Source organism: Mesoplodon bidens, assembly GCF_964165515.1.
Source record: "Mesoplodon bidens genome assembly, chromosome: 4".
Lineage (NCBI taxonomy): Eukaryota > Metazoa > Chordata > Mammalia > Artiodactyla > Ziphiidae > Mesoplodon > Mesoplodon bidens.
Window position 1 is genome coordinate 133,219,316 of NC_138160.1, and position 12,747 is coordinate 133,232,062.

Here is a 12,747-nt window from a genome sequence, read left to right on the forward strand (position 1 = left end):
CCCCCCATGGGTGAGGAGGGCAACCACAAGCGACACCCTGTGGCAGCAGGAGGTGGCAGTGGCGAGGGCAGGAGGCGGTGCCCCTCCCAGTCTTCCGGCAGGCCCTCTGCCGTGGTCAGCCAACCCCCCACACCAGCTACCGGCCAGCCCATCCGAGAAGACGCTAAATGGACAAGCCAGCACTCGGACACACAGACTTTGGGAAAGTGAAAAACCCTTTAGCCCTGGGGTTTTGTGGGGAGAAGGGATGGAGGGGGTAGGTGAGAGTCTGTGGGGGTGCCCAGTCCCAGGAGAGGGGACAGAGGAGGGACAGGCCTGTAGTCGTTAGGATGGGCCTTCGTGCTGAGTAGCAGTGTGTACACCATTTGGGCTATCAGAGGCGCCCCTGGGCAGGAGCCTCCACACACCCCTTCCCTCTTCTCTCTCCATGGCTCTTCTTCACATCCTAGCTTCTTCTGAGGGGGGGGGAGGGTAAGGGGGGAAATTTTTTTTATATATATATATATATACATATATATATATCAAGTTTTAAATTATTGATAGTTCGTCTGGATTACCAAAATCACTCTGCAAGCCCTGCCCGCGGCTGGTAGGCCGCGACCCTGTTCCCCATCCACAGCTGCGTCCTGCTCCCCCGCCAGCCAACTATGCAGCCCACAGAAAGGCCCTGTGGGCCCCATTGCCCAGCACTGTTTCACAGAAGGCTCTGGCAGCGTCCCTGGGCCCCACGAGCACCAGCCCCTCGATCATCTGGGGCTTTTGCCATCACCTTGTTCTTGCCCTGCTGTCCCTACCACGCCCTCCTGCCATCTTCCGGGAGAAGGAAACCAAAGGATCTAGAAGTGGGGGTGGGGAAGGTTTCGGCCTCTCTCCACTCCCCTCCCCCCATGCCCCTTACTCCCCAGCCCAGAGAGACGCTGCTCGTACCAGAAGAGACTATTGAAAGATGATTTATTTTATTTTTCTCTGACCTTCCCATCCTTGGGAAAATGGAAAAGAAAAAAAAAAAAAAAGACAAAATCGACCATAAAAGACCAAAAAAAAAACCATCAGAAAACCCCCACCTAATCCACAGAAAGTGATGTCTTTCCCCTACCCTTGGAATTTTCTTGTTTTGTTCTTGGAAATAGTATTTTTTTAAAAGTTGCCTTATTGTGGAGTGGGAATCTGAAATACCCAAATGCCTGTTTTCCTCGGTGGAGTCAACTCGAAGAGCTCCCACCTTCTCTGGATGTGCCTGGGCTGGATTGACTAGAATCTGTCTCTGGATTGAGTTGCATGTACAGTGCCTCCTGCCTGTAGGCAAGAGAGTTGGGGGCGGCTCAGATCGGAGCCGTGCCCAAAACATCTCCGCTGTTGCATCATGTGAAGCTGACGTCCCGTGTCTGTACACTGCTGCCGCTGTCGTGTCCTTGCTCTGCTCGCTGTTGCCTCACGGCAGGGCCCGTCCTGCCGTGACACCCTTCATCCTACCCTTGGAACGCCAAGGCCAAGTTTGCTTCAGACTGTTGGAGGACAGCGTTGGCCTGGATCTGGGACACACTTGTCCTCAGCTTGACTGTCTCCCCCACCTCAGAGGGGAAAGGTGAACACTTGGCAGCTGAGGCTTGGAAACCTTTCTTGCGTTCCCTTGATAGATCTCTGAGACCTCAAGGAGGCTTTGTCTCTTAAAAGGTGGAGAGAGATGCCGTTCTCCTCCCTTGGGCCGGGTGGGTATCCCCATCTTGCGCCCCCCCTCTGCAAGCCATCTCTGCCCACCCTCCAGTTGACCCTGCCTGGGAACGAGAGATTGAGGAGGCTTTGAGGATGGGGGAGGGCATCCTGCCAGTTGGAGAAGCCCTGTGGCAGGAAGGTATATGTGGACATAGAGTATACCTGACTTCTCCAGCCACTGACTGCTTGACTTGGGCTGTGAATGACAGTGGAATGGCTGGAGTCTCCTGGCATCCAAAGCTAGGGAGGGTGACCCAGAACTGACCCTCACAAATGGGGCTGGATGCGGGTGTGCCAACACGCTCACCACAGGGTGGTGGTGGTCATGTGCTCACGCCTCTTGGCCCTTGTCAACTGCTTCCTCTGTCGGGCCCTAAAGTTGGGAGTTGGAGACAGTATCTCAGGCTGGCTAGGGCTTGCCCTCTGTCTTGGGCGCCTCATTGCTTTGGCCTGTGCCCTCCCCCGTCTCTGCCCTCCCAGCAGTTAGTATGGGGAAGCCCATCTTAGTTCCTGTGAGCCGGTTGTCTCGAAAGCCAAGGACGAGTGTCTGGTCTCTGCTCTGACAGTGGGGTTGGAGGCCTCTCCCCGCCCCACAATGTGCCAGACACTGGACGCCCTCCTCCTTCCCTTCATTGCCTTTCTTTGCTTTGGGTTGCTCGGCCCTGTACTGTATCCAGCACCACAGAAACCTCAGTGTTTGTCCTCTGCTGGGTTTGGGGGCACAAGGAAGCCTTGGGAGTGTGGGGAAAGGCTGTTCATGCATATCTATCGTTTACTCCCAAGCCAGGGGGCTGCCATCCTCTCCCTGATCCTCCCCACAGACACCCCACAAAGAGGAAGCCCCTTTTGGGTGGGGAGGTGAGGACGTCATCTCAACACAGGCTGGGGTTGGGGGGGGCTTTTTTCTTCCTTTTTTTCCTTTCTTTTTTTTTTTTTTTTTTTTTGTAACATGTTCGGAGTTAATGTTGCAAAGAGTAGTTTACATCTTCACTTTCTGAAGACACTTGAATTTAGGACCGATGTATCTGTGACAAGCACCATCCTCCGTGGGGATCCAAGATCGGAGACACAAAGCAGCAGCCTGCCCAAATCCTTCCGTTCATCCTGTACCCTTCCAAGATTGGTCCATGCCAACACAACCTTCGGGCATCAAACATCAGAAGGTCTGTGTACCTCAGCCCTGCTAAGGGGCAGGTTTCTCGTGCTCTCCTGAATCTGGGAGTAAAGGCACTACCAGTAGAGAGGGGCTGCCTGACCCTGCCCCAGCCTGGACCCCTTGGGCTCAGATCCAGGTGCAGAGCCCCCGTGTCAAAGTTGTTATGTTTTTGTTTTGTTTTATTGTAGCTCTTTTTTTTCCCCTTTCCTGATGATTGGTTTTTAAAAAGAAAGTTGCTCAGAAAGCCCTGGCAGTGGGGAGGAGGGGCAAGAAGGACGGCCAGCTGGGGAGGGTGGTGGCTTTTTGCCAGAAGCCTGGGTAGAGCGGTCTGGATCGCCTGGTGCCTCCTGAGCGGGGCCCCGGGTCTCTCCTATGTGCGCAGGGCCCGGGATGTGCCCCAGCCCCACCCTCTCCTTCAGCCATGTGGATAGCAGAGGCAGAGAAGATCAGAGCATACAGCCCATTTCTGACTGGAGAGGAAAACTTGTCACCGGCTTTGCGGAGAAGGTTCCACCTTATGCTCATAGTACGTTATCTTTACCATGTGCTAGGATATCACACAAGGACAAAAAAAATGTAAAATACTTGAATGAGCTTGTATTATAACATTAATATTATTGAGAGTATCTGCTTTCCAGGCTGAAGTGATTCATTATTCTAGTCCTGCTTTAGTCGTTTGTAATTTGTGGTAATATTGCTTTTCTTTTTAATACAAAAAAATGTATAAAAATAAAAACTTGAAAAGGCAAAAAGCCTGGCTGGTCTCCCATGAGGCGTGCAGCTGTTGGGTGTGTGGGGTGGAGCCTGGTTCGCCTTCCGACTGCATGTATCCAGAGGAGCCTGCGCTTGGGATGTGTACATGAAACCTCTGTGGGGCTCGGCCACTGTGCTGTCGGGGAGTCTGCCCAGGGCAGGGGCTCCCAACACAGCTTCTATGGCTGCTAGTGCTTCCGGGTGGTTCCTCGGAGATCTGGAGAGCTTCTGCCAGTGTTGAATTCATGTCCACCTTGTGTCTCAAGTGAGATGGGGGAGCTGTAGGCAGTGCCACAGACCAGAGCGACACCAGTCCAGCAGCTGCAATTCCAGGACTTCAGGCACTGGCTGTGACTTGGCATGGTGTCAGGGCACAGCCAGGAAGATAGAAGTTGCTGTGACTCCTCACTGGACAGACTTCCCTGCGGGGTATAAAGGAGGGACCAACACTCTGGCCCTGTGGAATCCAGGTCGGCCACCGAGCCCTGAGGATTGACTCCGGGAAGGAAGGATGAGCGCTCCCACTGGGACTGGCCCCTGAGCCGCTGGTGCCTCTCCCTGGCCCGTGAGGCCAGGCACCAGCAGTGATAACAGTCTGAATGCCGGCCTGGCCTCAGGGTGTCATTACAAAACTAAAAATGAACCTTGTTTACTCATTCACTGACAGCTGTTTGTCTCCTGGGCCTGGCACTTGAGCGTCCCATCAGAAATGGTTTTCCAGACAACTCCACCTTGTGTCAGGTGAACAGGAACTTTAAGAGCACCGATGGCCTGCAGGGGCCAAAGGTGAGGCTAGGAGACAGTGGGCAGGGCTGCAGGCTGCTCTGGGAAGAGGAAGACATTCATTCAACCTTACTTCCATGGCTTGCTGGGAATACTCTGAAAGAAGCCACAGAGTGTTTCCTTGTGCTGCTGTGGCGCCCAGACACCATGTGGTCATGATGCCGGAACGACTCACGTAGGGAGAGAAAAACCCAAGTATCCACTGCAGTCAAAGGAGACCAGTTGGTTTTCCATGCTTTCTCCATTCACGTTCACATTTTCTTCTGCCAGTGTTGAGACCTCGACCTTTCCTTGAGGCTATTTGGTAACCAGTGGCGGGGCCAGGCCCAGCGACCTGCCTAAGAAAAAGGGTGAGAGAACGAAGCCCCTCGCCCCTCTGCGCCCCAGCAGTACCTCCAGGTCTACAGATGATAAAAGGAGAAAGACCGCCACTCTTCCCCTTTCTCCACACTCCTCATTCCCGACCCTCGCTCAGTGCACTGAAGAGGGACTGTTTTCCAACTGTTTGTTTATTCGTAGAACAGGTTGTGGGTGCAGGTCAGCAGCTATGAGCACGTCCAGCACTGATGCACCAGGAGCTGTGCTCAAGCGAAAGGTGTGCGGTCCCAGGGAGGGGGCTGGGCCCACCCAGGCCCAAGGAGGACGCTGCCTGCTAAGCGCCTGGTCGGCCTCCTGGGCAGGTCCTCTGGGGAGCTAGGGCCCGTGGCAGGAGGTCGTCTCTTTGATAGCTCTACCTGGAGATGTGGCCCTATCAGATGTTAAAGTATTTTATAAAACTACAGCGGGTGGTTTTCTGGACAGAGGAGAACTGAATGTTCAGGAAAATATCAGACTTTGGAAACTATAATGGTGGCCTTGCAAATCAGAGTGTCTTCACGGTGATACTGGGAGCCACAGGGTTCCTGGCAATGTCAGAAGCAGCTGAGCGAACCCAGGGTGGGGACTGCTTCCACCTGGGCAGCTCTGTGGTTTTGTTGTAGACAATAAGGTCTCATTGGAAAAGGCATCACTGCTAAAGTCATCCTGTAAAAATGGTGAAACAACTGGTTCATCGTTTGAGGGGGAAATAAGGATTTTACCCTCTGTTCAGCCGTGTATTTCTTGCCTTAGTGGAGGAAGAGGGTTCTAGCTCCTTTGGTCCTGCTTCAGAGAGCCTAATAAGGGGCCTCAGTTGGGTGTCCCCAAAGGTCAGCAACTCTGACCCTACCCTCTGTGGCTAAAAGGGGGCCCCAGCTGAGTGGGGCCACAGGGTTTGGCCTTTGGTTTCTGCCTGTGGCTGAAGGTATTGGGGTTTGGTCTGTGCCTCTTTTTGGTATCTCAGTTGTAATCCCAGGAAGAGCTCTTGTGATTGGTATTTTCCTTTTCAGAGGGGTGATGTCCAATTGCAGTGGGGCAGAGTTGAAGTGGGGTCTTTATCACACTGCATGTCTGTGCGTGTGCGTGTGCGTGCGCGTGTGTGCGTGTGTTGGGAAGCAGTGGGGACTTGATCCCAGAACCGTTGCCAGGGTGTCCTGGCCCTGGCCTGAGTAGAGAATGAGAGGCTTTTGGGGACAGGAAGGGGCAAAGCAGTATCTTCTGGTTCTCCCACCCCCTGGCATCAGGAGGAGCTATGGCTGGAGCCACATGGCCTCCTGCCACCTTTGTCATTCTCTGTCCTGCCAGGGCTACCAAGGAGTCATCTGGTGTCCCTCTCCCCTTCCACAGCAGAGGACCAGGGGGACCCCCCAGGAGCCCTCTCAAAGTGACTTCTTCCCTCTGATTGGCCTCTATTCCAGGGAGCTATATTTTTTCATTATGCCAATCCCTGGTCCCCTTTGGGATGATTGGGGAAGTTGGGGGAGCCCTGGTCCCCTCCTTGGGCCTGCTTTTCCAGGAAGCTGACCTTCCCCCTGCCCTCGTGGTTCGTCATCAGAGTGCGTGGCTGAAGGAGCGAGTTGGTAGGTGCGACCAGGAGGCCTCAGGCCACCTTAGCAGACCTCTGCAGAGGGCACGGCTAGGATGGCACTCGGGCCGTGTCTTAGTCCATCTTTTTTGGGGGATCAGGGATGCTCTCGGAGAGCGGGGTGAAGCCCAGCAGGATCATGTGTCTCTCGTAGGCCTTGGTCTGCTTAAACACAGTGTCAGTCCCGTGGAGGTGGTCCAGCACCCCCAGCACCCCATAGCACTGGTTGAACCTGGAGGAGAGAGGAGGGTGCTGGAGGCAGGCGAGCTCACGTTCATTTCACCTGTGCCAGCCTTGCACACATTTCTGAGCCCTCCTATCCCACACCCGTCCCCACCATGCTGCCCACCTGCTTCCGATTAACCCAGGCGGTGGTGTACATATTCCTGGGGCCATTCCAGACTGAAAAGCTATGCTCTTCCTTTGGAAAGCTCTCTGTGATTTCGATGCACACAAGTCAGAACCTGTGGCAAAGCCGGCTTGTTCAGGTAGGTTCTGGGACCACCTCCATCAGAATCCCCTGGAACACTTAACTAAATGCAGATGCCAAGGCCTGCTCCCCCAGATGCTTTGATTCAGTGTATTTGGAGTGGAACCCAAGAGGCTGCATTTGAGGAAAGCATCTCAGGTGATTCTGATGCAGGAGTTTCCTAGACCACACCGACGAGCCTGGAGGCTTTCAGAGCACTCACAACTTCTATTGAATTGCCTGCAGGAATTCTATGCATGTATGCATTTTCCTGGTAGTGCCCATGGCTTACACTAGATCCTCAAAGGGTCCAGGACCTAAATGCAGGTTAAAGACCCATAGTGGCAGGAAGATCCAATATCAGAAAGAGAATGGCAAGGTGATCTGGGTCCCAGGATGGTCACCTTTGTCCCCACCTGCAGACCTCTCCCTCCACTAGACCCACATTTGAACTGAGACACTGGTGTCTGCTGTCAGGAGGTCTAGGAGTAAACGTGGGGGCTACTGCCCAGAGACCCGCAGTGAGGAGGAGTGCCTTACTTGAGATGGTGGTAGTCATGGAATTCAGGTGAAGGCAAGAAAGGTAGGTGGTAGCCACAGTGGGAGATGATGGTGATGATGAGGACCAAAGAAAACCAAATGGTGATGGAGGACAAGTGGGAACCCATGATGATTGGACCCACCATCGCCGGCAGCATGTTGGAGACCTGCAAGGAGAGGGCGGTTTGAAGAGGGGCCCAAGGGGGTGGAGGGGACGCAGGTGGGTGTCCGGGAAGACTTCTTGACACAGATCTGGGGAAGCTGAATGAGTTTCTGGACTTGATTTGCTGGACTCCTTCAGACATGAAACGTAGGACAAGTTATTCACTGTTTGAACCTCAACTTCCTCATTAGCAAAATGAGGATTTAAACAGTTGTTGGGAGGATTAAATGAGATAACTTATGTTGGGCATACAGCATCGCCCGGCATATGCCAACAACAAATGGTAGCTGTTGAATGGGCAGAAGAAAGAGCCAGTGTGATCCCGTTCTGTGCAGGAGACTAGCTTGGGGAAGGGGGTTGGTGCCCGCTGCCCTTTCCTCTGGGGGAGCCGAGCTCTACTCACCACATGCTCAATAGGATGTGCGTAGAGGGAGATCACACCAATGGGAGCTGTCCACTCGTGGTGTTTCTTGTGGATTTTCTTGTAGAGTTTTGGGTGGTGAAGGAGGCTGGGAAGAGAGTTAACAGTTGATAAATCAGCCAACCTCCCTCTCCCTCTCCCCCTCCCCCACCAGAACACGAGAAACCAAAGGTAGGAACTGGGGTCATATCCATGGAGCAAAGTTTCACGTCCAGTGAAAACACACTGGATTGGTGCTCCGACAGCCCTGCCTTGTGAGTTCTTCTGGTGACGTTGCCTCTCTCTACCTCAGTTGTATGAGCTGTAAAATGGGGAGGATGGCCAGAAAGGATTCAATTAAGGGATGAATGGGAAACTACCCTGCCACACACATGAACGGAGATCCCAGACACTCGTCGGTGGTCGCACATTGTCAGCTGTGGAGCGAAGAGTTGTCTTCATGTTAACTAGTTAGCGGGAGTCTCTTGATTCCAGGTGCTGTTGGTCGCACCCCTACAACTCCGAGGAGGCCAGGTTTCACCCCCATTGGTGGGTGAACCTGGGAGAGTGAGGAGCTGGCTGTGCTCAGGAAGGAAAGCGCTCACCGGTGTGCGTAGTAGAACAGCACTTCCTCAGTCAGCGTGAAGACTGCCAGCTCCAGGAGGAACCAGTGGAAGGTGGGTAGCTCTCGGCGGCAGGGGTCGCCCCCCAACTTGAGGATGGGATAGAGCCAGACCATCATGGGGAAAGAGATCACCAGCTGGTTGAAGAGAACCATGTGGATAGACTGGCGTAGTTTCATGGGGTCCACCTGCCCGGGGGGGAAGAGGGAAGAAAGGAGGTGGACGAGAGTGTGAGAAGTAGGTCTTTCCCTTCTAGGAACCAGGCTCCTCTGTGACCAGCTCTCGGGAGGCCCTCACTCGGGGCTGGATGCTAGGAGTGATGTCTGGCTGTAGCCAGCAACCCCTGAGTGCTGCCCAGCCCAGGGATGGAGCCACCTGGTAATGCCCTGCCTTTGGAAACTCCCCTCCCCCGGCCTTAGTCTCTGCCTGCAGCTGCCTGCTCCTTCCTGCTTCTGCAGCTTCCACCACTGTCCTCCCCATTTCTCTGGCCAGGCCCAACCCCACGTACTCCCGACAGGCATCTTGGGGAGCCTCCAGGGTGCTGGAGAAGGCTCCCAGCCTCATTCCTTCTTCAGCCTTTTGGTCCCTGCTTGTCCAGAGAGCCTTGACCAGGATCAGGTGCAGAGATCAGGGTCGCTGGCCTCCTCATGTGGTCCAGCCTCCCTGGATGGGAGCCACGGAGCTGCTATCTGGCCTCTTGTCCCGCTTGCTGTGAGCAGGTCTTGCTGGTTTTCAGGGTGGGGCTGTCAGGATGAGGGGCTGCCTGCGCATTCTCCCCAGAGCGCTGTGGAGAGCTGGCCCCACGTGCTCACATCCCTTCGAGCCTCAAGACTACAGCCAGCGTTTCCTTGGGAACCAGTGACCCCTGACCCTTCCATTTGTCAGAGCCCTGGAGCTCCTGGGAACAGCCCCATGACCACAGGTCACTTGCTGGTCCTGATGAACTGGTTTGGCATTCTCAAAGGGGATTCCCTCCTGAGAAATGTCTGCAAGCTGGAGGGTTTCTGCTCCAAGGTGAGGCTGGGTTCAGCGTGGTCCTCATACTTCAGGCCTGCCTGTTTCTCTGGCTTTTTCATGTCCTGCTTATATTGATGGACCAGAATTCACTCTCTAAACCTTCAGTTCCATCCCATGGTGAAGCCAGGTCTGGGCAGCCTTGGTTTGAGAGCACCACAGAGGAAGCCATACACCTCTTCTGGCAGCCTTGACCAGGAGGTGGGTGTGACATACGATTATTCATTCAGCTGATATTTATTGAGCACCCTCTATGTTTCAGGCAGTGTTCTGTGTGCTGGGAAGGAAGCAGTGAACAAAACAAAGATTCCTGCCCTCACTGAGTTTATACTCTTATCGTTTTAAATAGAATTGTCAGGGTAAACTTCACTGAGATGGTGAGATTTGAACAAAGATGAGGGAAACAGGTATCTGGGGGAAGTGTCTTCTGGCAAAGGGAAGAGCTGGTGAAAAGGCTCTATGACAGGCCACACTCCTGGCGTACTTGGCTGGAGAAGAGTGAGGTGTGAGGTGGGGAGAAGTGGGAGGGGAGGTCAAAGAGGCAGGGAGGAGCCAGTGCGTATAGGGCCCCGTAGGCCACTATGAGGACCTTGGCTTTTATTCCAAGAGAAGCGAGGGTCATCCCAAGGTTGTGAGCGGAGAAGTGACAGGACCTTACAGGGTTACTCTGGCTGCTGTGCTGGGAATAGACAGTAGGAGACCAAGAATACAAACAGGAAGACTAGAAGTGCTCAAGTACGCATATAAGAGGATGGTGGTGATGGAGGTGGTAAGAAAGGGCTGGATCCCGGATCCATTTTGGAAATTGCGCCAATAGGGTTTCCTGATAGGTTGGATGTGGTGTACGAGGGAAAGACAGTTGCCAGGGGTGACTCCAAGGCCTTTGGACTGAGAGGCTCCCCAGCTGAGACTGGGGAGGTTGTGGGTATCAAAGGCTTTGGAGGCTGGGAGATCAGGAATTCTCTCTGGGTCATGTTGCGTTGGGGATGCCAAGGAGGCATTTGGATGTTTAGTCCTGCATCGGGAGAGAGTTCTGAGCTCGAGAGGTAAATTGGAGAGCTGTTGGCGTTGAGGCGGTTATTTAAAGTCACGACGCTGAGGGGATGAGGACAGAGAAGACGACGAGGCTGTGCCCTGGGCGTCAGCGTAAAGAGGGTGGGGAGGTTAGGCTGAGGAGGATCCAGAAAGGAGGCTGTGAAGGGGTGAGTGGCGAGCTGTGAGGACACAGTGGGGCCTTGGCAGCCAGTATAAGAAGCTACAACAGGATGCGGCATGAGCAACTTGTGGAGACAGCCCTGGTAGGTCTAATGAGACAAGCCTGTGACAGGAACACTGGTGACCTTGCCCAGGACAATCGTGGTGGAGCGGTGGAGGTGAAGGCCTGATGCGAGGAGGTTTCTACAGGAGGTGAGAGGATTGTTTTGTGATTATTTTAGGAGGTGCAGGCTGAAGGATTTAGAGTTTTATGGTGTCTGAACTTAGCTTCAAATGATGAAGCAAAAAATTACAGATGCATAGATATTTGTAGTTTTATATACAGAAAAAGCACATATTGTAAAATGTTTAAGACAAGACTGGAGAATCTAGGTGGTATATAAATGAGTGATCAGGGTACTACTACCTTTTCCACTTCTGTATACGTGTTTTCAATTTTTCATAATTCTGAAATTTTGGGAAAAGACAGTGGACAGGGAGAAATCAGAAACTGTACAGACAACTCTTTAAAGAGCTTTGCTGCAAAGGGGACCAAAAATAGGAGTGGGAGTGAGTATGGGGGATGGACGCAAGGTTTTTGGTTTTGGTTGGGTTTTAAGCTGGGAAAAATTATAGCAGGTTTGTAATAAGCCAGAGAGTAAAATCCAGAAGAGGAAGGAAAAAAAAAAAGGACAAAAGAAAGAGAAGGAAGAATTGCTGGAGCAACTTGCTGGAGTAAACAAGAGGTGGTGGGTGTAGCGTGCAGACAGTGGAGGAACGGGCTGGAGTAGGACCAGAGAGAGGCCACGGGCTGCAGCAGGTGGGCAGGCAGAGCGGTTGCACGAGTGCTGCCCCCAGGCTGCGGTGGTGCACGGCTGTGGGAGCTGTCTTCTGCTTAAGGCAAGGCCACCCTCTGGGAGGAGGTGACGGGAGGAGGTGTTGAGGATCTGAGGAGGGAGGAGAGGCGTGAACTAGCCATCCAGGCCGGGAGAGTGGGAGGGTAACCAGAGCGGGGCGGCGGGGGCGGCTGGTGGTGTCCTATGAATGCCGTTGCATTCAGGTCCCACTCGATGACCTGTTTCTAATGTCTTAGGTCAGGGGTCAGACCTTCTTGGAATGGGCCGAAGACCAAATGGCGTCTGGGGCTTCCTTCTTACTTGGGTGGCTACCTGAGTGTGCACACAGTGTAGGAGCAGATGAGACGAGCCCTGGCTCCCTTTCCAAGAACAGTCTAACCTTGAACTAGTCAGTGCACCTTTCTGAACCTCAGCTTCTGCCAAATGCCACGAGACCTTCCCTGTGTGGTCCTCCATTCATTGTAGACTGTGAAGTTTATTGCGCTAGGTGATTCTCTTGAGAGCTGATGTGGCCTAGTGGTTCAGGGCACAAGCCCTGGTGTCACAAAACTTGAGTGTGAATCATGGTTCTAAGCCATGTCACATTTCAAAGCCTCTGTTTTCTCTTCTGAATGATGAAGATGTTTACAGTACTTGGCCTTGAAGACATACGCATTTAGTCAGGGGTGCCTGGTAAGGAGACCTCCGTGGTCTGACAGGTGAAACATTCTCAAGGAACAAGCTCTGCTTTTAACCCTTTGGCTCTGGTCCCTGCCTGCTGAGCTGGACATGGAGGAGGCCCCTGCCGTCTCAAGTGAGGGGAACTGTGAGCCAGGCCAGTAGCTCTGGTTCAGGAAGGGACCGTCCTGAAAGCCTGGATCAAGGGCACTATTTATCAGCCACTCTGCTTTTAGAGTGCTGGCCTGGGTAGAATTCCCTGAGAGCTGAGGTGACTCACCCAGGCACCTGGACAGATAATTTAAAATGATTGTCTGGGCTTCCCTGGTGGCGCAGTTGTTAAGAATCCGCCTGCCAATGCAGGGGACACAGGTTCAAGCCCTGGTCCGGGAAGATCCCACATGCCGCGGAGCAACTAAGCCCGTGTGCCACAACTGCCGAGCCTGTGCTCTAGAGCCCACGACCCACAACTGCTGGGCCCAC

At 53.5% G+C, this 12,747-nt stretch overlaps 2 protein-coding genes across 3 annotated transcripts in view; one reads left to right on the top strand and one right to left on the bottom strand.

Annotated features, from left to right (window-relative positions):
• Positions 1-6,518, top strand: part of LARP1 (La ribonucleoprotein 1, translational regulator) — a 60,553-nt gene extending 54,035 nt beyond the window's left edge. The window contains exon 19 of the mRNA XM_081233771.1: positions 1-6,518. Coding sequence (XP_081089897.1) covers positions 1-210 — 210 coding nt within the window. The 3' untranslated portion in view covers positions 211-6,518.
• FAXDC2 (fatty acid hydroxylase domain containing 2) overlaps positions 4,899-12,747 on the bottom strand; it is a 26,517-nt gene continuing 18,668 nt past the window's right edge. For both annotated transcript variants that reach the window (XM_081233772.1, XM_081233773.1), the window contains 4 exons: positions 8,525-8,730; positions 7,923-8,028; positions 7,357-7,523; positions 4,899-6,579 (listed from right to left, as the gene is read on the bottom strand). In XM_081233772.1, coding sequence (XP_081089898.1) covers positions 6,423-6,579; positions 7,357-7,523; positions 7,923-8,028; positions 8,525-8,730 — 636 coding nt within the window. In that variant the 3' untranslated portion in view covers positions 4,899-6,422. The remainder of the gene's footprint in view (positions 6,580-7,356; positions 7,524-7,922; positions 8,029-8,524; positions 8,731-12,747) is intronic.